This window comes from Zootoca vivipara, chromosome 11 (genome assembly GCF_963506605.1).
Source record: "Zootoca vivipara chromosome 11, rZooViv1.1, whole genome shotgun sequence".
Lineage (NCBI taxonomy): Eukaryota > Metazoa > Chordata > Lepidosauria > Squamata > Lacertidae > Zootoca > Zootoca vivipara.
In genome coordinates this window covers 31,950,137-31,977,767 of record NC_083286.1, presented here as the reverse complement: position 1 = coordinate 31,977,767, position 27,631 = coordinate 31,950,137, and the positions used below count along the sequence as shown (strand labels likewise).

The following is a 27,631-nucleotide window of genomic DNA, read 5'->3' as shown; positions in this document are numbered from 1 at the left end:
AGTCAACTAATTCTAGTTTTGTCCTCATACTCCTCCCTGCTCAGTTATATGAAAACATACACGAATTGAAAAAAACAGGAGTTCATGCCAGCATAAAAGGTAAAGGGACCCCTGACCATTAGGTCCAGTCGTGACCGACTCTGGGGTTGCGCGCTCATCTCGCATTATTGGCCGAGGGAGCCGGCGTATAGCTTCCAGGTCATGTGGCCAGCATGACAAAGCCGCTTCTGGCAAACCAGAGCAGCACATGGAAACGCCGTTTACCTTCCCGCTGTAGCGGTTCCTATTTATCTACTTGCATTTTGACGTGCTTTCGAACTGCTAGGTTGGCAGGAGCTGGGACCAAGCAACGGGAGCTCACCCCGTCACAGGGATTCGAACCGCCGACCTTCTGATCAGCAAGCCCTAGGCTCAGTGATTTAACCACAGCGCCACCTGGGTCCATACACGAATTGAAAAAAACAGGAGTTCATGCCAGCATAAAGGTAAAGGTAAAGGGACCCCTGACCATTAGGTCCAGTCGTGACCGACTCTGGGGTTACGTGCTCATCTCGCATTATTGGCCGAGGGAGCCGGCGTATAGCTTCCAGGTCATGTGGCCAGCATGACAAAGCTGCTTCTGGCAAACCAGAGCAGCACATGGAAACGCCATTTACCTTCCCGCTGTAGCGGTTCCTATTTATCTACTTGCATTTTGACGTGCTTTCGAACTGCTAGGTTGGCAGGAGCTGGGACCAAGCAACAGGAGCTCACCCCGTCACAGGGATTCGAACCGCCGACCTTCTGATCAGCAAGCCCTAGGCTCAGTGGTTTAACCACAGCACCACCTGGGTCCCTTCATGCCAGCATACAAAGACACAATATATGGAAAATGCTCTGCCACTCTCAAGAATACCCTTGCATCAGAGATAATGAAAAATATCATTAATTGTAATGTTGTACTTATTTTGATGGTTCTGGAGTATCGCTTGCATGTACTGTATGCCCTGTAATAGTGGGTGCATTGTGACAAATGCATTATTGTACTTTGCTTGGCATATACAGTATTTTGTTTTTGTATGAAACCCCTGTTTTTTCAATTTGTGTATGTTCCTATTCAGTGGGTTCCTTTTGTGCAAGTTTTATGAAGGCAACACTGAGAGTAGGAGGAGGAATCTGACAGCCAATGGCACCCTCTGGGCTGGTAATAGGAAGGCAGGCAGGTGGGGGCTGGCTGAAGGCAAAGCGAGGCTGGTGGGGTAGTGTGCCATTTGCCCAAATGGAACAGCTTCTGTTATTTTGGCCACGACATGAAATACAGGGTCAGATTGTTATGCAGGCCCCATTCATTCCAGTGAGAAGAATTTCTCAGTAAATTGTGTCCGTAGTTACTGAAGGGATGTCAAAGGCATTTCTTTAGTTTAATAATGTTGTGACAGGTGCAAAATGTGGCAAAAAGCCTCAAGGTGTATCTTGAAAAAGAAAGAAAGAAAAGCTTTCAGGCTCCTCTGAATAACATTGTAAAGGCTGACAGAACCGAGCAGCAGAAGGACAAAAATGCAACCCTTTCAAATAGACGACTGAGTGACCACATTTTCAACAGGATGCTCTTTTTCGAACTATAAACTATATTACATATAAGTTAATTGCAAATCCAAGAAATGTTCATTTAAATGCATTTTCTTTTTCAAAAAAAAGGAAAAAAATACTAATAAACACAGAAACATTTTATCAGAACATTCTGTCTAGCGGCTGAAAGTGCTCCATTGGTGACAGCTATAGTCGCTGACATGGTGTTAGCAGTAGCTGGAGTTCAGGATGGAGCCCAAGCATTACTGACCTGACATGTCTTATTTGCAAGAATCACCTCTTATTCAAGGAAGCTGCACCCCCAAAGCATTTCCTTCAGTAACATCTTCTGCAGAGGACCAATTGCTGACCATTCTTTTGGGATTGGGGGTTTCATGTGCAAAAGGGCTCTGTGTATGCAGTTTCCCTTGCTCAACAGTGATTCTATAAGAAGTGCCATATAGATGCAGCAGCAATCACTTGTTCAATCCCCCATCTTCCCTCATCTTTCACCCACCCACCCAATTGCCAGTACTCTTTCTGGGTGGACCACAGGTAGACCTTGGGATTGGTACCAGTGTTTGGTGGTGCCAGGCCTCATACGATTAGGCATGCTATTCATTGAACCAGCCAAGGACTGCAAGTGCAAAATTTGGCCTCATCAAATAGGCGTATAAAAATGAGGCCCCATTGAAGTCTCGACCCACTAAAATGTCAAACAATCCACAGTTCTTTTCTCTAGCGTAGGCCAATACAATTTAGAAAAACTACTCTGTTGTAAGTAGGCTGTGAATCACAAGATCTTCATAAGAGCTTAAAAGTGCAGGATTTGGGCCATATGTAGTTAAATGCCATTTCAGTTACCATCCTTATTCTGTTATCCACTTGCACCTTAAAGCACAGTTATGATTGACTTTCTCTTTAAAATTATTCACTACAATTGAAGACCACTCCATAGATAACATTGTTAAGAAATGTTAATACAGTTACAGACAAGACAGTAACAGTCTAGTGGCTTTTGTAATGCAGCACAAACCCAACTAAAAAACAAAGAAACCCCATAAACTTAACAGTGTTGCACAGGACCTTAACATTTCTTACACATAACTTGCTTTACCTTGATCAGATTCTCAAACTAAGGATCTCAGAATATCCATGTCTAAGCCTTACAAAAAAAAGTGTGAACAAATACACCTTAAAAATTAGGTGCTCTTTATCGACAGATCTCATTATTCTACTGGTTTGATGTTTTTGAGAGGCGCTTTCAAGATAGCATCCCCTGATCATTAAAGGTTTTTGTTTTTAAGCAAAGCAGATGTAACGACCATGTCCAAATGTCATGCTAAATCATTGTTTAGTGTGATGTGCACAAATAGGAATAAGCTGCAGTGAGATTTGGGTTTTCACCCTCTCCCCTATCCTATCCTCTTTCCATGTGGTCAGAAGGAGGAATTTTGAAGCTTTCACTTCTACTTTTGATTAACCAAAGCTCGCTGTAACATCTAGACCTGAGGGTATGTTTTAAAATTAGCCACAGTTAATGTTAAAACAGGTTTGTTGCTCTAGATGACATGGCAAACTATGGTTAAGCAAAAGTGGATGTGAGAACTTCTAAACTCTTCCTCTCAGGAGGAGGAGAGGAGAGAAGAGGGGAGGAATGTGTGAATTCACATTGCACAGTTTCATGTGATGTGTCAACGTGGCCATTATCTCCTGTTGCAGAGTAGGAGTTTATGTGAAGGTTGTGATGACCCTTAAAAATATATATCAGACTTTTAAATCTTTTTCTTTTCTTTTTAAACAAGCATATCGATTCCTTACTGTAAAATTATAGGCTGACTAAGTATTTATTAAGGTCATAGAGCCCATCTTTATATCTCCATTTTTTCCTTTTAATGATAATGGAATTTCATTAAAAAATATACTTTGTGTGATGTGTTAATGAGACACGACCCCCCAAAAAATCTACCACAGTATGTTATGAAATTAAAAATGAAAATGAGCACAACTTGAAGGTTTTAAGTAATAAGAAGACACTCAAGAATTATAAAAGAAACAGACAAAATACCAATACCTTATTAAAATGAAAGTGCTTTGCAATATTTGTTAGGATTACCATTTACCAGGAACTCCTTCTGCACAAAGAAGGAGTTTTACACAAGATAAATTCCATCTATTAAATCCTGGCCGTGTTTTCATACACATTTGTCACAGCTTAGGTTCAACTGACCCAGATGGTGGCCGGGCAGAGTCAGAAATGGAGAGCCATTTACACAGTGCTCTGCCAGCGCCTTTGTGTACTAATTCCAATGGCAACAGTATCTCATATATTGCTTGGCCAAGGATTGGCATGGGCTACTGTTTCTCTGGGAAAACGGCATACATGGCTCTCTAGCATTGACTGCGCGCTGCATCCTAGGTCCATTCAAATAAAGCTACAGTCATCTTGACAATTTCAAATGGAAGATCTTAGTCACAGAGGTCAATGCACAAGAGAACTGGATTCATGGCTAATTTAGGTTATCAACTGAAGAGGGTGTTATTAGGTAATAGGCTAATCACTAACGATGAGTAATAAGGTCCTCTGAAGGCATCTGTTCTGATGTATAAGCAAGACCCATTAGCAATAGCTGACCTGTGATAAACAGTTCACACCACAGCTATGATGCAGTAGCTGTGGTTGCCACATGACCCCATGGAGTTACTTGGGGAAAAACTTGAGAAACCTTTTTCCCCATTCAGTAATCCCAGCTCTTCCTTCAATAGCAAGCTCTACCAGCACTGAGGCTGCAAATGATAAGAAAACTGAATGCCTGAAGTAGGAATACTGTGGTTTTTGACTGACTCCTGTATGTGGCTTATCTTTCTGAATGCATGCACACTGCTTGATTCATCAGGGCAGTATGTACTCCATTCTCTGTTATCAGGGCACTGCATGATCCACATTTTAAAAAATAATTAAAATTCTACAATCCAACTTCTATACCCTTTCCAGTCATGGGGAGGCGATGGAACTATGGTGGGCACTGAAATCCCAACCTCTGGAGATTGCAGCAGCTGCTGGCAAGATACTTTCGATCATTATTTTTTTTGCAGTCTTAAGTGCTATAAACTTTCTCATTTTGAAATGAAGGCTGCCATTCCCAGAAAGCTGAATTCGTCACCCAATAATGAGTTCTTTGCTCTCCCTCCAATTTTTTTCCTGAAGGTTCACAGCATACACTCAGCCCTGCTTATTTTCTCTGATGATTGGCACCTGCCCCATATCTAAATCCAATTACCCCACTTCCTTCCTCTCTGTTTTTGCAACACTGCCATTTGTGTATCATACAAGACTTGTCTTCTCCACTCAGAGGGCCTGAAGAATCCTTGCAGAGCTGATGGTTAAAATAATGTTGAGATATAATATTATATGACCACACAGCCTCGGGTTCCATCCTTCCACCCATATTTCTGAAGCCTGGGGACAGTGCCGTAGTTGGGTTGCTCCTCAGAGCGAGGATACACGGTCCATATGTTTTGGCATGCACCTCTAGATCTCACAACGACCCTTGCCCATTGAGTCATAGGAAGCATCTCAGAGAAGCCATCTCTTAGGCAGCTCCATGAGGCAATGACTATGCATGAAAATGCAGGATCATATGAATGCCCTCTTTGCAGCATTCATGTCTGCCTCCCTCCCGGCTACAGCTACTTAAGCTTTGAATTTGGTCCATGATCTTTCATCTCAGCATCCCTTAGAAAGAAAATGCAAGCTGAATTCACTGACAAAATCATTAACTTCATAATATACTGATAGCAGATTTTGTTCCATAAAATTCAGGTTGGCTCATTGAAAAGAAACAGAAGCAGTTAATGTAATCAAACATAAAAGACAGTGATGATGGCCACAGTGTGCTAAATGGGAAGCAAAAGATGTGGAAATGAAACTCTAGGGTGTGTGGACTCGGCTGTTTGTAAAGGAAATTACAAAAGGTAGTTTGTGACACCAGGAGGACTGCAGACCACAGAGATCACTTCCAAAAAAGTGTCATTAATCTTGACAATGCTTGATAGGCACAAGGGAAACAATCAAATGCAGTCATCCCCGAGAAAAACTTATTGCTAAAGCTGCAGTATCACTTTTTGCAAGTGAGATGACCATGTGGGTTTGGAAACAATGAATCAGCCTGTTCCTTCTCAAGTCACAAGTGAACTCTGTCATGCCACTTTCATCTTCCTTGTAAAAAGGATGCTGCTTCTCACTCCTAACGATATTTCAGCCAGCATGAAATAACTCAGAGGGGGGAAAAAACCTTGAAAGGTAAACTCCACATCAAAACAGAGTAATAACTGGAACTAAGATTTAAAAGAACCCAAAGAAAACCCCCAACTCAGATTTGGACCATTTTAAGGGCAGGCTTAGACCTCCTTACAAAAGACAGTTAGCGGCCTACCAGAAAGTGAGCACTTGTTCATGAAAAACCCATTCAACTTCCTACAGGTTTTGCACAGTTTCTTCTATGGAGATATTTTTTTTAGGAATATCAAGAGTTGTGCGGAAAAGTGAAGATCCTCGTCAGTCCTCCTCTGTACAGCCCAAGAGCTCTGACCGTAAAGTGATCCTGCCGTACCATGACCAAGGGAGGATCCTTATGTGCCGTGCATAGATTGGGGGATCAATGACGTTCTTTCTGTGGGTGTCATTATCAAAGTTGCCCTGGAACACCTGAAAAGTGACCAAGAAGAACCAGTGATAGCAAAATAGTACAAAAGAAACCAGGCAGACCTTCCACCCTAAGACCTTTCTGACCTCTTCCAACTCCTAGGACTTTATTCATCCCCTGCACAATCCCATCAACCCGGGGGAACAATACTGACCCTGACCTAAAAATGATGCCATTAATTTCATTGATAGCAGTGGCTTTCCAACCATATCGGTCAAAACATTCACTAACAAGGCACAGGCTGTTTAAAGAAGTGCACCATTGTGTTTTCCTCTTATGAGCTATCAAGCACTGCTCCTGTTTAGGGTATTGTTGAAAAAATATCACCATTTAGTCTAGTAATACCAGGGTTGGGGAGGATGAGAAGTGGTGAGAGGTGAGAGGGAAAGCAAGACGCACACCTAGAAAATACTTCAATTGTACACTGTGCACCTCCCTGCTGCAAAAAGCATTACTACTTATGACATTAAAATATCTGTTATTGATTTGTTTGTGTACTGTTTTGCAGACCAGAAAATAAGGAGGAAATTCTTTCAAGCACTTTTAAAATGCCATGATTATTTGGAATGCAGGAGCAAACAAAATCTCACACATGCAGCTTCAAGACCTATCATTTTTCTTTAAAAAGTCACTAATCAATAAAATGATACCTGTGCCAAGCAAACTGTTAGCTACCAACAGTTTCGAGGAAGCCTGGCTAAATGCAGAAGTCAAAATGATGTGTAAGGCATATTTGTTTTAGGATCCATTTCCTCAGGGTAAGTGCTTGTTTGGTCCTTGCCAGATGCACATTTATTTTATAGTGCATGCAGAGCAGTGTTGTGGCACCATAAGGCCATTTTGGCCAAGCCACACCCAACCTGCCCTACACTTGATATCATATATGATGTCATGTGTGGGAAAGATCAAGGCAAGGCTCGGACAAAAGAGGCTTTGCAGGCATTACTGGCCGCCTGATTGGTGGTGCCTGCAAAGCCACTTTCCAGCACTTTCCAGGAGTGACTGTTATATCACATCTATAGCAGGCTACAGCCCCGTGCTCCAGGCTGCCATGCCCTTGCCTTGCAAAGCAGCACATTATAAGCTTTTACATAGCACCTTGTTACTCGATTGCTTGATCCAGAAACAGCATGTAACAGCAGTGATTTTTTTTTTTAACAGGGAAACAAATTAAGATAATAAGGAGAGAGAGCTGGTTGCAAATCACCCCATAGGGCAACAATACCATCAGCCTGTCCAAAGTGGCAGGTACAAAGGCTGCTTCTCATTGGACTTGAATAAGGAAAAAGAAAAGCAATAGTGAAATCTAAAGTATTGCATTTAATATAACAAAACACAGCTCTAACAGGATCAAGCCAAAGGCTTATTCAGTCCAATATCCTGTTCTCACAGCAGCCAATCAGATGGACCTGAGGAAAGCATTGCTTGTCCCACTTTTGGGATCTCTACCATGTTGAGCTGTGTATAGCACCTCAGTGGTTCTAGTGTGTACATTTATGTTTTAATTCTATTTTTTGTCTTTGCCATTTAAAGCTAAGGAGTATGCAGCAGCTAGGAAGAAGTGGGAGGGAGGGAAACAAAAAGCTGTTTTTTTTAAAAAACAACAACATTTTCTTTAGAGACAGATTCTCCACAAATGACAAGAAAATCCTGGGGAACTCAGTCTTTTTAATCCTCTTGCCATAAGATTCTTTTTTTGGAAATGTTTTTGAACAATAGCTGTGGGATGCAATTAAGCTGTCTTCTTTGCAGTATTTACCAGGAATTCCAACAGAGCAAAGACCTTTTTTCCCCCTAGACAACATATGTGAAAAATCCTGCAAACACAACATTATTAATATCCTCAAGGTAAATAACTTCTCCTTAGCAACTGGCTAGTGCAAACCTGAGCCATTGTTTTCCCCATCTTTAAGGCTGCATGGTAGACTAGAGAAAATACAGACAAAGTTTTATCATCAGCCTACTTTGATGTAAAGCAATATTTGTAATTATTCTTTTTATAGTAGTAAGGAATGGATAGATCAATCAATTTTTGGTCTCTGTCAGTTTCACATGTGTTCATAAGTCCATTCCATCGTGTTTCCACATTAAAGTATGATTTTACCCTGAAAAAATATCTATATGAATTCATATTTAAACATGCATACTTTTATACCAATGCACACATTTCTAAAGCGTTCTTTCCCCCAATATGGATTCTGGTACATTTCTTGAGCTGAGAACCGTTATCACAAAATCCAGGGAAGTATCTGAAGCATTATTCCATTCCAATATTGTCTTATTAGTCCAGGAAGTGCAAATTAGGTTGCTTCACTTAAAACAGTAGCAATACACTTGATGAGGCAGATTTGCAGAAACTGCTCTCCTGACCTGGTATTTCTACTGCTTATGGATGTATTGTTATGCATGCTTTCCCATAATGTGCACATTTGTTGGTTGAAAAGCTACTCTGCTAAATTCAGAGAAGTGTTTATTTCGAAAGATAGCTATGCTTCTGTTTGCATAATGTTTGGGGAAGGGAGAATTAGGTAGGTTCCCACTGGATTGCAAACCAAACCAAATTTCTCATCCATTCCCTTCTTTCCACATGCAAAAAAAAATGCAGAAAAGCGGAGCTACTCTCATTTCCTGCACTTTGCAGGATACTGTAGAACAGGGTGTTCTCACACAGCACATCTGTTCCATGCATGCAACATCCCAAGTGCATGTGGGAAAGGATTTTGCAGATCAGGGCATGCATTTCTAATTTTACATGGCAATTCCTTTCATATGACCCACAGTTATTCCTTTCCCCATAACAGACTCCACCAAGAATGGTGCTCATTACTATGGCACTGAAAGTACAGTGATCTACTGACCTCTAGTTGAGGAAAACATGATGACCATTTAGTTCAGAGAGATCCCCCCCCAAAAAATGTATTTTTCTCAACATGCTCCAATTTCAGTGATTTCCAGCTCAGTCCAAACACAGAGATGGTGTTCGTGTATATCTTTCAAACCATTTAAAATGAACCCAGAGAGAGAGAGAGAGAGAGAGAGAGAGAGAGAATGCAGGGTATAGTTTTGCAGCTCTCCTGGGCTGCATCCCTAGAGGAACTTGGTGTCGATTTAAACTCAGATAACTGGCAGTTAAAGCAGCAAGCACCAGAAAGAAAGAGCAGGAACAACTGTTCTTTTTCCTATCCTCTCCATTTGAAAGTGCAATGAGAGCTGAGCCAAAACAGTCTTTTTACTTCTGTTGCTGCTTTCATTAATGTCAAAAAAGAAACTCTGATGGGTGTGTGTGTGTGTGTGTGTGTGTGTGTGTGTGTGTGTCCCCTTCCAGCTGCCCTGATTGGCCTTGAATGAAAAGCAAAGAAATACATTTGATTTCCATGCCATTTGCTCTGTGGTTTCTCTCTAATCAAACATGCAAATTTTGTCATGAATATCAAAAATATTGGTTCAGCTACATACGTGGCAGACACACACACTGCTAGAAAGCTGCTTTTTCACACTTCAAAGCAACCCCAAAAACCTTTAACTACATACTAAGCATATAGTGGCAGTGTGTCCTATTGTCTAGAGGGCAGTCCTCTATTTGGAGAGACTGATCATTTGCAAGGGCTATCCAAGCCTAGTTTAAAGATGAAGTGCTATCAGAAGAGAAAGATGCAAAAGGGGCCCCACCATTAGGTAGAGTGAGGTGGAACGGAAAATACATGATATTAAAAGGCCTTAGAGAACAAAAGAGGTCATAGCCTGGTGCTGAAAGGACAACAACCTGGGCACCAGGTGAGCTTACATAGGAAGAGCATTCCAGAGCCACTACCAAAAAGGCCCCCTCTCTCTTGTCATAGCCAACCTCCAAGTTTTCAGATTAAGAAAGCACTTGGAAAAGAGCCTTGCTGTACATAGGCAGATAAAAACAGGATGAGGGGCTCCATCAGGTACAGAGGACCCACACTGTGTAGGGCTTTATAAGTCTGAGCCAGCACTTTGAATTGGACAGTGAAGGCAGGCATGAACTGATGTAATCTGTTCATAATGCCTAGTCTTACTAAAAATGCTTCATTTATTGAATTTGTATCTCATCATTTTCTCCAAGGAGAACAACCCTGTGAGGTAGGTTAGGATGAGAAGCAGCGACTAGCCCAAGGTCAGCTAACGAGCTTCATGACCAAGTGGGGGTATTTTCCATCAGCTGAAGTTTTTGAACAGTATTCAAAAGCATCACCAGCCATCCTGTAGAGGCCTGCATTTAGGAAATTGGAAATGTTCCATCTTCTCCACAATGAAGCCTGCAAGGGGAAAGATGACTGGGGCAGAGGAAGATGTAGCTGTCTGCAGCTTCTTTCTGTGAGGTTTTGGAGCTAAACCACTTGAGTTGGGTCTTGCGAGAGAGGAGAGGCTATGAAAGGCAGAAATACCAGTGTATGTTGCAAATGTGGTGAGAATGGAAAGATGCCCAAGAGAACCATGTTGGCTAAGATGTGGGAAAGCTGTACACTCCCAGGGCTGGAGCTTGCTCAAAAGTGAGCTTGCTATGTAGGGCTGTGAAGTTATGGCAGAACTTGTGGGCAAATTACTTCATACACACTCTCTCTGTCCACAAAGCAGCTTACACAACACCAGGTGGGACTGGTGAACCTTGTAATACTAGAGTATTGGGGTGAGGTATTGTTTTTGTTTGTTACTGCGGTATGTATTTTTGTATTTTTAGATTGTAAACCACCCTGTGATCCTCAGATGAAGGGCAGTATAGAAATTTAATAAATAACAGAGTGGTAGCAAACAAAAGAGTAGGAAGAAGGTTAGTTGTAGGTTCATGGAAGGGAGGTGCTCTTCCTCAGGACAGATTAAAATCTGAACCAGAAAAACGGGGGTCACAATGCTTACTTTGTTTCTAAGGTGAGCATTACACATCACTGAAGTGTGTATTCCAAGACAAAGAATTAACTATGGATCAGGAAGAACCTAAAGATTTGCTCAAAGCTGTAAGAAGGAGCTATATATATATATATATATATATATATATATATATATATATATATATATGGATTCTAGAGTTTCTTACAAAGTTGCCTCCCAGCTGTAGGGCATCAGATTCCCTCTTCAAATGAATGTTTGTGCTTAGAATAACAATGAAGATTTATCTATCGAACTGTGAATGCAGAATGTTTTAAAGTACTGTAGACGTTTTCATTGTTCCCCAAGGTCTACCAATACAGCAATCAGCCATTCAGCTGCGGAAGAGGAAAAAATGAGCAGCAGTCCCATGGAAAACCCTGTAAACTACAATTAATGATACAGCTGAGTGAGATTAACAGTGGAAATAAGTCAATTTATTTTCTGAGACAACTTGGCATTTGGAAAATAAGCCCATGCCTCCCTCCCAGACTCCCTGATCCCACAAAACACCATCTTTACCAGACCCTCCATCGTCATACTCCAAATATATCTCTTGTGTGGGAGCAGTGGCAGTGCACATGGAGGGTGATGAAATTTGACTTTGCCCTCCTTATCTGGTATCCCAGCACACTTTGTATCATGCCAAACATGCATTTTAGCCCTTGAGATATGTAGTTCTGCTAAGGTCTGTTCCAGGGATGGAGTTCCTGTGGCCTTTCAGATGTTGCTGATCTACAATTCCCATCATCCTTGACCAGGGCTCATGCCAACTTGTGCTAATGGGAGTTTGATTTTAATGGACTCTGGAGGGCCACAGGTTGTCCATTCCTAGGTTCTACCCCCATTGTCAGACACTGGAGAGGGGAGGGAAGGGCTGACTTCTCTCTTTCCATGTGACAGGGAAAGGTGGTTCAGGGACTGGGAATCTGGCAGGCAAGGAGGAAAACTGGGAATTTTCATTTGGATCAGACTTTAATTCAAACTAGATAACCCTGGGGCATGTAAAGCCACCACTATAAGCCTTCAAATCTTGTATCCGTATGTAGAAAGGTTATCTGCCATCTCTAACAACATGTTGTTGTTGTTGTTGTTGTTATATGCAACCATCTGACTGGGTTGCCCCAGCCACTCTGGGTGGCTACCAACAAAACATTAATCTTAAGTGTATGCATGATACCCCCCCTACTTACATTGCAATGTTAACCTTTCTTCTAGCCAATGGCTGGAATGCTAAGTCTGAATCCATGCTCAAATTCCTGCTCAGTTGTGCTGCTCAGCTGGCCAACTTAGACTAGCCTAACCTAGTTCATGGGATGCTAACTAAAGAAAAAATTATGAGGAGCATCTTGGAGAAAAGATGGAACACACATGAAATTAATTCATGGTAGGAAGTCATGCTATGGTCAATATTAGACTTGTGTTTGTATAGCTGGCCAGACTGTCTGAAACCCTGTAGGAATTCTCAGAAGATAATGGTAGATGAAAACTGTATTGGATTGCTGCTCAGCATCACTGCAGGGGGTAGGCTATTTGAAGGTCAACTCTACTACACAGCTTGCTCCAGCTGAGTGCTATCTGGGAAGAATGGCTAACTGGCAGTGCTGCTAAAATACAAGGCGGCGTCCATCACTCGAGAAGGAAGAGGAACGCTTCCTCTTTAGAAAAACAGTTGCACACCAGGTTAGTTTGAATAGAATTCAAAAGTCTTCAGAGGTGTTCATGAATACCAGTTTTCCTCCTATGATTTTTATTGCTTATAACATATAAAAACAATATGGATTATAACAGAACTATTTGTGATTGACTCATTTTGATATACCGTAGTTAAAAAGCTAGCCTAATTACTCATACCCAACTTTGTTTAAAATGTGTCTTTCTTGAGACAGATGCATGCTGTCAATTTCCACATCTGCATTTTGCCCTAGAGTTTACAGTTCTACTCTGAAATTTTTGGTAGGACGAGTTTTTCCTGTGCTCCAGTGACTGTTATTTTAGATTATGCATTTTTGTGTTTTTATTTTGTAAACTGCCCTGTGATCTTCACATGAAGGGTGGTATAGAAATTTAATATAAACAATTAAATAGATTCTGTGAGAAGGTTTTTCCAGAAAGTTATTGCCTTCTGCTTGGTAGTGTCACTTAAGTATCCTAGCATGATTCCAATGGAATTGTGGGTCATGACATTTCTTATTAGATCTTAACCACATGTGCAAACAGACTGCATTTTTATGATGGCATTTGCATTAGTAATTCTCCTCTGACTGATAAACTTCCTTCAATCTACTCAGTACTGAACACCAATATAGTGGTTATCAAGCTTATGTAACTTAGAAATGCGTACCCTCATCAGGCGATATATTTCTAACCCTGTGTTGGGATTTCTGTTATATGTTTAGCTCAGATCTCCCACAGATTTGAGAGCTTAGTGCATTTCCTCGCTGTTTGAAGTATAAACAGGCTAGGCAGGAACTATACAGTATGTCCCGAAGGCAGAGTATTGTATTGATTATCTTACATATAATAAAAATGTAAGTGTGCCTTCACACAATAGTTCATGTGGCTACCAACAGATGCTGCTGCAAACTACAGTATGATGACACAATCCTGTTCACTTGCTGCTGGGCCATCAAAGCTGTGTTGGGAGGGCAATGAGGAGACAGAGACAGGCAGGGGGTGGCCCAGGTGAATGAGTGTGTAGGCAGCAGACCAGGGAAGTTGTGCAGGTGGGCAAGTAGCTCAAGTGGTGTGTGTGTGTGTGTGTGTGTGTGTGTGTGTGTGTGTGGTACCCACAATGGTTTCTCAAGTTTGCAAATGTGCCAAGGGGCCCAGGAAGCTTGGTGACTCCTACATATTTTATCAACCATTTTACCAGTGAATTTTAAAATCGGAAAATGAAACGTTTGCATTTGATGATATACATATAAAAATATATTCTCCATTTAACAGCTTTAAATTTGACACATTTCTGCAACTAAAACTGAAGTATCTATAAATGTTGGCACATAACGACATCGATTCTTTCTGTTCACCTTGACTTTTAGCCATAGACCCTTTGGCATGAACATCCTATAAAGCAGACAGCAGACATTAACCTGCAGGCTACTAGCTCTGTGATTACCAGGGATGTAGCAGCTTTCTATAAAAAATGCATTCCAAATATCAATTGCCTCATTACCTTACCTTATCCTTTTTTTGCTTTTCATCCTGATATATGGTCCAGTGCTCTCCACTGTTGCTGTAGGCAAGTTTATAGGAGCCCACAAATTGTACATGACCAAAATCTTTGGCTCCTTGAGTAATTATGCCCGTCACCTTTGTGGGAACAAGAAGATCAATCTAAAAAACAAAAAAAGTAAATACAAAATGGCAACGTTACAATGTTTTGAGGTCTCAAACTCATTTTCAAAAAAGGTTTAGAGTTTCTTTCTTGGCCGGGTCACAGAAGATCTAATACAAATGGGCCAAATGATACTGAAAGTAATGTGTGAAATTCATTGGCACGTTTGATATAGTAAATGAATGCAGTTTTTATTAGGATTATTATCAATCACATTGGTTTGCACAAAACTTCCAACATTTAGTCACAGAATAAGGCACACTGAAATAAATAGCCTAGAATTAATTTGCCACCCCAGCCCATGCTAAATCATTTTTCTAATGCTGGATGAGAACTTCCATGAACTTCAGATTGCTTTTCTGACTTATTTCCATAATGTCATTTTCAGCATTTTTGCCATGCTTTCTGGTGCATAAATGTTTTACAATATTTATGTAATTCATTCCAACAAGATGAATTATTATGCCCATCTGATTGCAGGGATTTGATTGCAAGGATTTAGTAAAGCAAGCTACCCACATACAGTGTTTCCCATTGTGGACTATAAATGTTTCTGAACCAAATGTTCCTTGTGTGCACTATATAAATGTACTGTAAGGGGAGCCTTTAAAGCTTCAGCCATTCTTCAAACAGATTCCCTTTCCTGCATATATATATATATATATATATATATATATATATATATATATATGCAGGTTAAATTAAAACAAGGAGGGGAACGCATGCATGCATGTGGTAGTTCTGCTCTTCCATCTCCATCCTCCTCTGCATGGTCAAGGTGACTCTGTGCTGCAGGGAAGCCTCCTTCTGACTAGCTGACTAGCCATGGGTCAATGAATTCACCAGTCACTATGACTATGCAAGTACCATTGATATAATTGTAGTTACATGAGAATATTGATTATAGGAATGTGCCTTTAGTCACTGTTAGCTGTTCACAAGACTGCCAGTGTGTGTCTTGCCAGCTATGCATGCCCAAATACTACAGGACATTTCCATATATTTTCTCCACTACACTAAGGATGAGGTACTTTCGGTCACTTTGGTGCCAATTCACACACACACACACACACACACACACACACACACACACACTTCCTGCTGTTTTTTATTTATCAAAGCTCACTATCCTGAAATTTTGCAGGGAACCTACTTAGGGGCACCTCTACAATCTTTGTCATGCTCATAAAATTGGGCTACAAAACAATGGGAGGAGAGAAACAAGTCATTTAAAAAACCCCAGCTCCATAAATATTAAGGGATCCACTTACACAAAAATATCTTCCCCTACATTTGGCACTCTTCATTCGCTCAGGGGGGAAAGTTGTACCTATGTATTTCATCCAATTCTGCCAAGTAATAAAAAGTTGTTACCTGTATTTTTTTAAACTTTGAAATTCTAAAGCTGCCCAGTACAGGCCCCACTGCACCTATTTGTCTACAATCTGGCAGGCCTCATCCTCTGGCAAAGCATAAAGAAATTATAGCCATTTCTTGATTTCCCTATTGTAGTTAATGGGGAGGAAAGTGTTGCCTCAGATTTCCTGAAGCTGAGTATCTGAACTAAGGTGAGCAGAAGTGAGGCACCTGGTGGGCATAGCTGCAATGCTAGCTTCCCAAAAGTGGTGCCACTGACATGGTGCAGTTGCCTTTGCAGGAGCAACTGACTGGTTCTGCTGGTGTGCCCACAGAGCTCCATCCTCTTCCCTGCCTCTCTCCGGGCAAGTGGCAATGGCACTGTCACCAGGAAGCTAGAATTGCAGGTGAGCCACTTCTGAAAGTGGGAAATGAAGCACCAAACTAAAGTGACTCACTAATTCAAGTGCTAAAGCAGAGTTCAGAAGCAGTTTTATTTTGGCATTGTCAGTCTTATCAAGGAACTGGGGGTGGGTGGAGAGAGAGAAGATTATTTCCTTCTTAGCATTCACTATGGCTTTAATGGGTTGCAGTTGACTTTCCTTTATCCATATGTCTCTCATCAGCAAATTAGCATTTTTATTAGCTGCTAAAATAATGATAAAATAATCATGGTGTTATTTCTGGGTGCTTGATTCCTTGGTAAATAATGCTAATAAAAATGGATTCTATATTTAAGCTACTTTGCAATTATTTTAAGGTTTATAATTATTTTTTTGCTTAGTTTGTTTTAGAATTGCATCTGGAACATGCACTGAGGTTTTTTGGAAGGGGGTTTTTGTTGCTGCTGCTGTAGATGGACTGATATGACAACTATACCTAGACTTCAGCTTCTTTCCCCATCAGTATCAATATGAAAAGAATGATGTTAGCTTAGGATGAACTTGGAGAATAAGGCTACAATCCTAACCATGTCAACCCAGATAAAGAAGAAGAAGAAGAGTTTGGATTTGATATCCCGCTTTATCACTACCCGAAGGAGTCTCAAAGCGGCTAACAATCTCCTTTCCCCTCCTCCCCCACAACAGACACCCTGTGAGGTGGGTGGGGCTGAGAGACTTCAAAGAAGTGTGACTAGCCCAAGGTCACCCAGCAGCTGCATGTGGAGGAGCAGAGACACGAACTCGGCTTCCCAGATTACGAGTCTAGCGCTCTTAACCACTACACCACACTGGCTCTAAAGTGTTGCTAAATTCAATAGGGATCATTAGGAAAGGAACTAAAAATAAAAACGGCTATCATAACACTGTTACACAAATCTATGGTGCAACCACATTTGGAATACTGTATGGTGTGTACAGTATTGTGGAGTTTGCAAAGGGTCAGAAATGTTGCTGGGAATTGCAAGTGGGCAGAGTGATGATGCACATATGTCTAGCTTGCAGGCTTCCTACAGGCATCTGGCTGGCTGCTGTAAGAACAGGATGCTGAACTAGATGGGCCATTGGCCTGATTCAGCAGGCTCTTCATACATTCTTATAGATACAGTGGTACCTCGGGTTACAGACGCTTCAGGTTACAGACACTTCAGGACACAGACTCCGCTAACCCAGAAATAGTACCTCGCAAGGGCGTACCCACCATGCGGCAAGTTAGGGCAGCTGCCCTACTCTAGAAGCAGGGCTGGTGGGCAGAGGCGGAGCACAGCCCGGCGGAGCGCGAGTTCGCCATTCCCGCCGCACCCTCCCTCCAGCTCCCCGGCGCGCCCTCAGGCAAGGCCAAGCGCGGCGGGGAACCAGGGAGCGCGGCGCGGTGGGCGGGAACGCCGAACTCGCGCTCCGCTGGGCTGGGCTCCGCCTCCGCCCACCAGCCCTGCTGCTAGGGAGGGGCACAGCCCGGCGGAGCGCGAGTTCGCCGTTCCCGCCCACTTTGTGGCCCCTCCCCTTCCGTGCCTTGGCCCCTCCCCTTGCCCCCCCTAGTTTTGATCCTGGGTACGCCCATGGTACCTCGGGTTAAGAACTTTGCTTCAGGATGAGAACAGAAATCGTGCCACGGCGGCACGGTGGCAGTGGGAGGCCCCATTAGCTAAAGTGGTACCTCAGGTTAAGAACAGTTTCAGGTTGAGAATGGACCTCCAGAACGAATTAAGTTCTTAACCTGAGGTACCACTGTATTAAGCAGAGCTTCCTCCTAGGTAACTATGCCTAAGATTGCAGTTGTCAGGAATGTGATGCAACCAAGTGCAGGGGGAGAGTCAGACTCGGAAATTGAGCTAAGTGAGAGAGGGGCTGGCTCTGCAGACAAAAGCAGGCTGGCAGAGCCAAGAAAGGGTAGCTCGATCCCCCTTCACAAAGAGGGCACAAATAGCCCTCAAGAAGCAGGAGAGTTAGGAGGCAGTCAGAGCATTGCTAGGCAACCAGCAGAGGAGCAGAGGGCGGACAGTGTGTCTAGTGGAAGTGGGGAGGGGGCAGGCCAGCCTCTCAGTCCCCGTGCTTGTAGACTAGACAAGGTCAGGGTGCAACGGAAGGGCAAGAGGGGAAGGGCGGGAATCTGGCATCCTCCCTGTTGTGAGCGGGATGGAGTTTCAGACTGACCAACTCCCTTCAATGGGAGCAGGCGAGAAGCCGGGCTCTGGATGTGTTTTTGTAAATAAACGTAACATGAAACTGCCAGAGAGTCATTAATTCTTATCGGGGCTTGCTTGCTTGCCTGAGATCTTTACAGCCGTCATGCCACAGGACTGATAAGGGATATGAACTCAGGTCTCCCTAATCAAAATCCAGTATGCAAGCAGCTTTACCACACTTCACCAGCTCACTATCCTATGATTCTCAGTTGATCCTCATAAATTGGGTATTATCCTATGTACTGCTGTTCAATGTTTATTATTTTTAATATATAGATAAACATTAGACACTCCTTGGGGGTGTGGCTATGGGGGCCATAATGCTTTGCCTCTGCTCTTCAAACTGTACACCACTGAGCACTTGCACAAACATTGCCCAAAGCACACAGGAAAAGGCACCTGCATTTTATAACAACAAGGAGATGAAAGCCACATAGGACAGTGGACAGATTCAGTTCCTGAACTGCTAAAATACTCACAAATAATGGTTCAGGTACTCGCAAGGTATTTATACTAGGGTTAGGCTGGGAAGAGCCTGTTATTATATACAGCGGTGTTAGACACACACACACACTTCATGCACACACACAACAATAGCTTGTACAGAGGCAGCTTCATTCAGCCAATCTTTTTGCAGAATGACTTCTACCATCTGTCAGCTAAGATTATTATGCACTGCTTAACCTACTTCTATAGCTATGTTTCTGTTGCTCTAAAGCAAGAATGACAAAATCACATTAGAACCACAAACAAGCTTACAAGAAGCACTTGCCGAAACGGAAGAATTAGTTTGTTTCCCTTAAGAAACATAATGGCCAACTGAGTTACGGAAAGTAGGCTGGAAGGGAAAAGACAATTAAAGGCGGGTTGTTCATTTGCTGCGCCCACTGGCCTGTGCATGCTGTTGTTTAACACCTGATCTGTACATAATGATACCATGCTCATCCATTATTTGATTTGATTGTGGGTGAGGGTGCCAGTCTGGTGTGCATTATTGAGATCTGGGTGGGTGAGTTGGGAGGAGTTCATCTGACACAGTTATGTCAACCTGGATTCTCAGCACTGCATCAGCACAGGCTGCATGGATCAGAGAGATGAGGGAGTTGCTGTAGTCCATGGAGCTTTCATCTCCATAACCAGGCTGGATTACACTGATGCCCTCTATGTGGAGTTGTCTTAGACAATATTGGCCTCTACAGGCCTCCCATCCTTGGGAGTCCTTCAGATATTGCTGGAGCACAACTCCAATCATTGCTGGCCATTTGCCATGACAATGGTTTTGCCATCAACCATTGGCTCATGGGAACACAGAGATTCTCCAGCGATATGATTTTGCTGTACCCTCTAGAAGAGGTTTTACACGAATGTTTGGTGTATAATCAACTGCCACTAACCCATGGATAAAATAAATGGGAAGGAAAAGAAATCAAAATCAAAGCAAGTTTAAAACAACTCCAACTGCTTCTATCACAATTCACTTCAGGGAAAACAACAACAACAACATAAAGTCCCCCAGGGACAAAATTATATATATCACGGCTATAAAATTATAGGGAGTGTGGGAATGGAAACAACTAAGTCACAGCACTCATATAATTTAGTTTCACTCTACTGTAAACAACCACATAGACTATGATTCATCTTGGTACTCACTGCTGCTTACCTGGTCTACATCCAACATTTAACAAAGTGTCTGCCCTAAGCTATTAGTACTTTTCTGATACTCTTTTTGATCTCTTGGGCTACAGAGAAATATAAATAAAAGCCTTGCAATACTGCTTAAGGATTAAAATATCAACCTGCCTTTGTATTAGAGATGTACACGCCTGAATCAAATCTAAAATACAACAACGAAAGAACAAATAAGGACTATATAGGCATTTCCCACAGCTACATGTTGTCTCGAGGCCACAGAGAAGATAGTGGGGTTAAGCTCTTTGTTGTGCAGGCTGCCAGCAAGCTGAGTTTTCTTCTCTCCAGACTAAGCTTCCTCATTGGGGTCCTCACAAGTAACAGACTGTATAGCCCCCACTTTCCTGTGTTTTCCAAGGCCTTGAAATCTACTTGAAGGTGACTCATTGCTGCTTGGGATAGGGGCGTATATTCTGTCCCAGATATTCCTTTCTTCCCAATTTTTGGTACATGTCCTCGTCATAATATTTTTTTTAATTGTCCAGTAGCACTTTAGAGACCAACGAAGTTTGTTCCGTGTATAAACTTTCGCATGCATGCACACTTCTTCAGATACACTGAAACAGAAGTCACCAGACCCTCAGGGTGGGTGGGTTTTTTTTCTCAGAAGGGTAGTAGGAGATGGGTGATTGACTTAATGGGTATGGTAACTCATACCCTTCTGTCCAAAACCATAGCAATGGTCAAATCATCCTGGGCATCAACAGAACTGGGCTAAACCTAGGCGGGGGCAAGCTATTTTTGACATGGCAGATCCATAATTATGATTCCTAGTGGTGGAGGACAGAGATGCATTGTGCCACATTGCCAACCTATGCACCTGCTGGTCTCAGGTGTGGTGGAGGATGCCATCCTATTGCCAGTGTTGATGTAATAATCAACATCCAAAAAACTAAAGTGCTGCATCAGCAAGCACAAAACAACCCCTCTGCAGCGCCACAAATCCACCTTAACAGTGTAACATTGATCAAAATGTTGATCACTTTTCGTACCATGGCAGTTATCTTTCCACAAGGACTGACACTGATGCCGAAATACAGCATCACCTGAGCTCTGTGAGTGTAGCTTTCTTTTGATTGAAGTGCAGAGTGTTTGAGGACTGGGAAATTCACAGGGAAACCAAAATGCTTGTTTACAAAGCTATTGTACTACCAACCTTACTGTACGCTTGTGAAACATGGACCACTTATAAACACCATCTCTAACTCCTTGAAAGATTCCACCAATGGTGTCTCTGAAAATTTTTACATATCACTTGGGAAGACAGGTGAACTAATGCCAGTGTACTGGAAGAAGCAAAGATCACCAGTGTTGAAGCAGTGGTTCTTCAACATCAGCTTCGTTGGATGGTCGTGTTGTTCAGATGCCTGATTATAGTTTTCCAAAGCAACTACTCTATTTCAAACTTTAAAATGAAAGCGTAATGCTGGTGGTCAACAAAAGAGATTTAAAGACTCTCAAGGCAAATCTAAAAAAAAAAGTAGTATAAATAACAACAATTGGGTATCATTGGTCTGCGAATGCTCCAATTGGAAAACAGCCTTTACCAAAGGTGTCATGGACTTTGAAGACACTCGATCTCAGGACACAAGGGAGAAACGAGCTAAAAAGAAGGCATGTTTGGCAAACCCTCACCATGATCAACTCCTGCCCGGAAACCTATGTCCCCACTGTGGAAGGACGTGTGGATCCAGAGTTGGCCTCCACAGTCACCTACGGACAGACCGTTAAGACCGTGTTCATGGAAGACAATCTTACTCAGCTATGAGTGATTGCCAAACAACAACAAGAAGAAGACCCTATGCTCACCTACTGGTCTCAGGTGTGGTGGAGGGTGTCATCCCATTTCCAGTGTTGGTGTAATAATCAACTGTCAATCAAGATGGGTTCCTTACATGGAGCTGGCAGTGGGAAGGTGCCATTTTGTCCTTCAGTTCAGGCAGAACAATGCATTGGGATACCCCTGCCTGCATATCAAGGAACTCTCCAATTTACTGTTAGTGACTCAGTCCTGTCACCATACGTTATGCACTGAGCACCAGCTTTCAAAACTAAATTCCTCTAGAAATAGCTCATTATAGCATTCAAACAACTGAGGTTGCTTTGAAAAGAAATATAAGCATGAATGTGCAGTATTATTCTAAATATAACTTACACCACCTTCACTTACACCACCCAGAAAGTTAGAACCCCACTTTACAAATTATTTATTGAACATAGACCTAAACCTCTAAAAAGTTGTTGTTGTTGTTGTTGTTTAGTCGTTTAGTCGTGTCCGACTCTTCGTGACCCCATGGACCATAGCACGCCAGGCACTCCTGTCTTCCACTGCCTCCCGCAGTTTGGTCAAACTCATGTTCGTAGCTTCGAGAACACTGTCCAACCATCTTGTCCTCTGTCGTCCCCTTCTCCTAGTGCCCTCAATCTTTCCCAACATCAGGGTCTTTTCCAAGGATTCTTCTCTTCTCATGAGGTGGCCAAAGTATTGGAGCCTCAGCTTCACGATCTGTCCTTCCAGGGAGCACTCAGGGCTGATTTCCTTAAGAATGGATAGGTTTGATCTTCTTGCAGTCCATGGGACTCTCAAGAGTCTCCTCCAGCACCATAATTCAAAAGCATCAATTCTTCGGCGATCAGCCTTCTTTATGGTCCAGCTCTCACTTCCATACATCACTACTGGGAAAACCATAGCTTTAACTATACGGACCTTTGTCGGCAAGGTGATGTCTCTGCTTTTTAAGATGTTGGCTCTCTAAAAAGTTAAGCTTATTTAAATACGGTGGTTGACATGCAGGTTTCCTTGAGGTCTAAAGCAAAATACTTTTGACATTTTGAAAAGAAAACTTAGCGAGTTTAGTTATGTTCCTTCCTTAATATAACACTATGCAGTCTATTTCATGAGTTGCAGACACATCAGTAAGTGCTATCAAAGGAAAATTAAAGCAAGGAATGCAAAGTAAAATGTTGGCTCTCTTGAAAGTTGACACTTACACTCCTACTAACATCATCAACTCAGGCAATATTTCCATAAATTATGTTCATTTTATGCACTTTAAATGTATTTACAGAAGCAGATGCCCCAGTTACATATTATGAATTCATTGCTGTGCCATTGGATCAAAATAAAAACATCTCCCACACACCTTTCCTAAGAAAGCTGTGTCGAATCATATCACATCAGCCCAAGGGGAAGCTGACACACTTTTACCCCACAACCTGTCTGCCTAACAGTTTTTTATTTCTTTCTGAGGGTCTGTAATACAGTTCACCCATTTGCTAGCCCTCTTCATGAACCCCTTTTGGAACCTCCACCCCAGCTTCACTTTGATCTCTTTGAAAAGATCGCAACTGACATAATATAAAAAACAGGCAGATTTATGTTCTTACTTGGTGAAAAAGAATGCACTAGGATTTTGTGAAGAATTCATCATCATGCTACAACAAAAGTTCTATCTGCTTGCCTGACCTCCCTTTCCCTCCTCTTTTATGCTGTTCTGGAGTTCTCCAGACTCCCCCAGAGCAAATTTGGGGAAAGCATGGGAGGCATGAAGGGAGAATAAGTACCATTAGACAACAAGAGCCCATGCTCCCACCAATGGAATTGCTTACTTGAATCCAGCCGAGAAACTTGTATGCTGTCCTTGAGATATGTCACTTTAAAAGAAAATCTTTTAAATCTCCCATCTCTTAATAATAGCAGTTTGTAGCACTTGTCTAGTTATTCACAGTGTTCAAAGCAAAGGTTAACAATAATCCCTTTGATTGCCCTGTAAAGCAGATCAGCATTATTGCACGTGACATGGGTGACTGATCATAAGAAAGAGTGCTATGCTTAAGATGACACTTGAACTGGAGACCTCTTGATTCATAGTGCTGTTTCTAAGCCACTACTCTAAGATGAGATCTTAAATGTTGCCTTGTCTCCAATTGTTTGAATTTAGTTCCCAAGAAAAACACACATTTTAAATGCCTGCAATGTATATTTGTCATATAAAGGTAAAGGGTCCAGTCGTGACCGATTCTGGGGTTGCGGTGCTCATCTCGCATTATTGGCCGAGGGAGCCGATATACATCTTCCAGATCATGTGGCCAGCATGACAAAGCCGCTTCTGGCGAACCAGAGCAGCACATGGAAATGCTGTTTACCTTCCCGCTGTAGCGGTACCTATTTATCTACTTGCACTTTGACGTGCTTTCGAACTGCTAGGTTGGCAGGAATATTTGTCATATACTAGCAGGTAAATCCCTGCGTCCTCTGCTCATCAACCCCCCCCCTCCCAGTGTTTCCTTCTCCAGGTCCATATCTCCCCTTTGCCTGCCTCAGCTTCCTCTCACTAACAAGATATCCCCTCTCCCTGTGCTCCATTCACACAGAAAGACAAGGGTGGGTCCAGTTTTATAATAAAAGGAGCATATGGCTAAGGAGCGAAGAACATCTGTCAGAGGCAGATTTCGGGGAGCGCGATGAGTTCGGATGCACTGGGCTTGGAACTTCAGGGGTGCCACCAGGGATGGCCACAACTATTAATAAAAATGGAGTGAGAGAGCCCCCCCCCATTTTGGCATCACACAGGACACCACTGAAATTTGAGACCCCGAGGTCTAAGCTCATCTCCCTACAGCTCCTCCTTTCAGGCATCTGCCTTTCAGTTGTCATCTTGGCTATTGGACATTGATTGGTTTGTGTGAGTGACTGTAGGAAGGTAAGCCATAGGCCAGAGGTGGGGGACCCGTGTAGCCCCGTTTAACCTTTAAGATAATATCTATTGTGTCCTCTTCTACATTACCAGGGAAGTTCCATGTTCAAATAAGTGGAAGAGGAGCCGGAACCAGCAACAGTAGCTATAGCTAGTGATAGGTTCCCACTTCTCTAAGGCTGCTGCCTTAAATATAGCTTTCCATAATCATTTTAGCAACACTGTGGAATGGTTTTCCTATGCATTTCCCTATAAAAATGGTCCAACTATCCACATGCTGTGGAACTTTAAGTTACCAAGGACAAAGGGGGGGGGGAGCAAGAAGGTTGCCTTGTGAATTGGCTCTTACTTTGAAATATGTTGCACTGAACTCAGATGCTCTTATTTTCAGCCAAATGTGTTTAGGATTGGGATGCCAGACTTCTGGCTGGTCTGTACTCTATAAATTCTGAATGAACCTTATGTTGTTGGCACATTGAAGATTGCTTTGCTAATTGCAGTGATAAATAGTGATTAGCAACGAATGACTCATAGTCATGACACACTGTTTCTAGGCAAATATGGTCCATGTATTGTAGATAGGCAACGTCAGTAGCCTTTAACATGGAAATACGATTCCAATAATGGAGAAAAGGCAATAACTTTCCTTTTTTTCTATGGCCTTAGTTAAATCTTTGATTGTGCTATTATGTTGCTACAATATCTTTATATGGTTATAGCTGTTAAGTCCAATTGGAAGGCATTTCTATCAGTGACATAAAACCATTAGCTGAATAGAAAGAGAGGGGGGGGGAGCTGGAGGAAGACAATCAATGTGGTCACTGCAGACCAACATCATCTCAAAAACACATCTAGTTTATTCTGTATATAACATTAATGTCTCACTTGAAATGTAAAATAAATAAATTATGAGACAAGGCATGTACTTTTGTAAACCAAGAAAATCTTTAATAAAAAATATTATTATTATTATTTTAAAAAATATGACTAGTGATAGCCAATGTGGTGCCCTCCAGACATTGTGGGCTACAGTTCCAATCAACTCCAGCCACTCAGGCCATTGGTCAGAGGGGAAGGGAGTTGTCCAAAACCATCTGGAGAGTACAACACTGACCACTCCTGCCCTAGAATACTCTGATCCAAGGATATTCCAATCAACATTTTGAATTGCTAACAAGCACAGGAAGATGGACACCACCCACTCACTACAACTTTGGTGCAGATATACTTTGGCAATGCCAAAGTTCTGGAACACAAATTAAATTATTTTTCTACATTAGCTGATAGTAAGACATGGAATGGATCATGGCTACTTGGCAAGGCTAGACCATCGACGCAAGACTATCCTCATCCTAGAAATAAATTTAGATAAAAATACGGTAGCTGCTACGCACACAAATACATGATATCCTTGTAAATATCATGCATATGGCATTATGTCTATGTTTATGCTCACAATCGTATCCAACTCTACACTCTCAGCTTCATGTTTCCTGCCACCGAAATAGATATTCTGTTTCAGTGATTTTGTTGAGGCACTTAACTGAATCAATCACTCTTCTCAAAAACGGCATCTGCTAGTTGATGTATCTTCATGACTAATTTATCAAATGCTTTCCTGCCTCATCACTTTCATCTTTTAGACTGCAGTGGGTAGACTGGGATCTCCTGGTAGATTTGTGGATCACTTACAGTAGATAAGCAAGAGTTTCTGGCTCTAATGGTTTAATGTTATCTCCATAAATTAGGCTGCTAAAATGAAGAAAGGCTAGGGTTTTAGTGTGAAAAGTCTGAGCTCTCTTCTGGCAATGAAAACAAATCCTTAGGCTTAGAATGTTTTCAGAGGCACCTTATTGTTTACTACTATGTTTTCCCCATCTTGGTCTATTTGTCTTATTTGTCTAGGAACAAGACTTTTGCTTTGGAAGAGAAGGAGCAAGGTTTGAATCCAGGACAATCATGCAAACATGAGAAGATGAAAACATCTTTGCAGGGAATGCTGCCATAGCTCAGCAGTAGAGTGCATGCTTACCGGTAGTTTGCAAAAGGTTCCAAGTTCAATACCTGTCACCTTCAGTAAAAAAAAAAGATCAGGCAGGAGAGAAAGATTTCTGCCTGTGACCTTGGAGCATTGCTGTAGGCGGGCAAACAGTCTGGCCTCATATAAAATAACTTCCTCAACATTAGCAAAAGTAGATGGATATGCTACCATGCTTGTTTGGAAATTTTGTAGGTACCTGGCATTCTGAACTTGGTTCTACTGTATGTTCTGTGAGTTGTTCCTTGATTAGGGACTATAGGGAAGCTATGGATGGTAATAGGAAAGCCATTTCCTCTGTAGTTCCTGACTCTGTTCCTGCCAAAGGACAGACTACAGGTAGTATTCATTTGGCAGGGCTAGCTTAGCAAACTAACATACTGGTGTAATAAATATCAGCTACCATGAGTTATTTAGGATTTTTGTTCCAGATAATGGAATATCACAGCAAGGTTTTCTGAAAGGAGCTGCACCTAAGACTTTAGGACTTCACCAAGAAAAGAGGGTCTTTTAAGAGTGAAGCAAAGCATCAACCTAACCTCACTTCATTGCAAGGCACAAGTACAAAGGCTATTCCAAAAGTGGAAGGGGTGGAGAGAATGATAAGGGGGGAGATGATGAGCCAAAGAGGAAGAAGAGAGGAAAAGAGAACTGATGACCCTTCTTTAACGTGATCTGATGAATAAAGAAGGGAAACCCTTGGCAGTTAACTAAAAAGGAAGAAATATGCATTTTCATGCT

General features: G+C 42.1%; 1 protein-coding gene across 1 annotated transcript in view; it reads right to left on the bottom strand.

The window, feature by feature from the left end:
* Positions 1-842: 842 nt before the first annotated feature.
* EDIL3 (EGF like repeats and discoidin domains 3) overlaps positions 843-27,631 on the bottom strand; it is a 237,998-nt gene continuing 211,209 nt past the window's right edge. Inside the window, exons 10-11 of the mRNA XM_060280211.1 lie at positions 14,325-14,480; positions 843-6,256 (exon numbers count right to left, since the gene is read on the bottom strand). Coding sequence (XP_060136194.1) covers positions 6,107-6,256; positions 14,325-14,480 — 306 coding nt within the window. The 3' untranslated portion in view covers positions 843-6,106. The remainder of the gene's footprint in view (positions 6,257-14,324; positions 14,481-27,631) is intronic.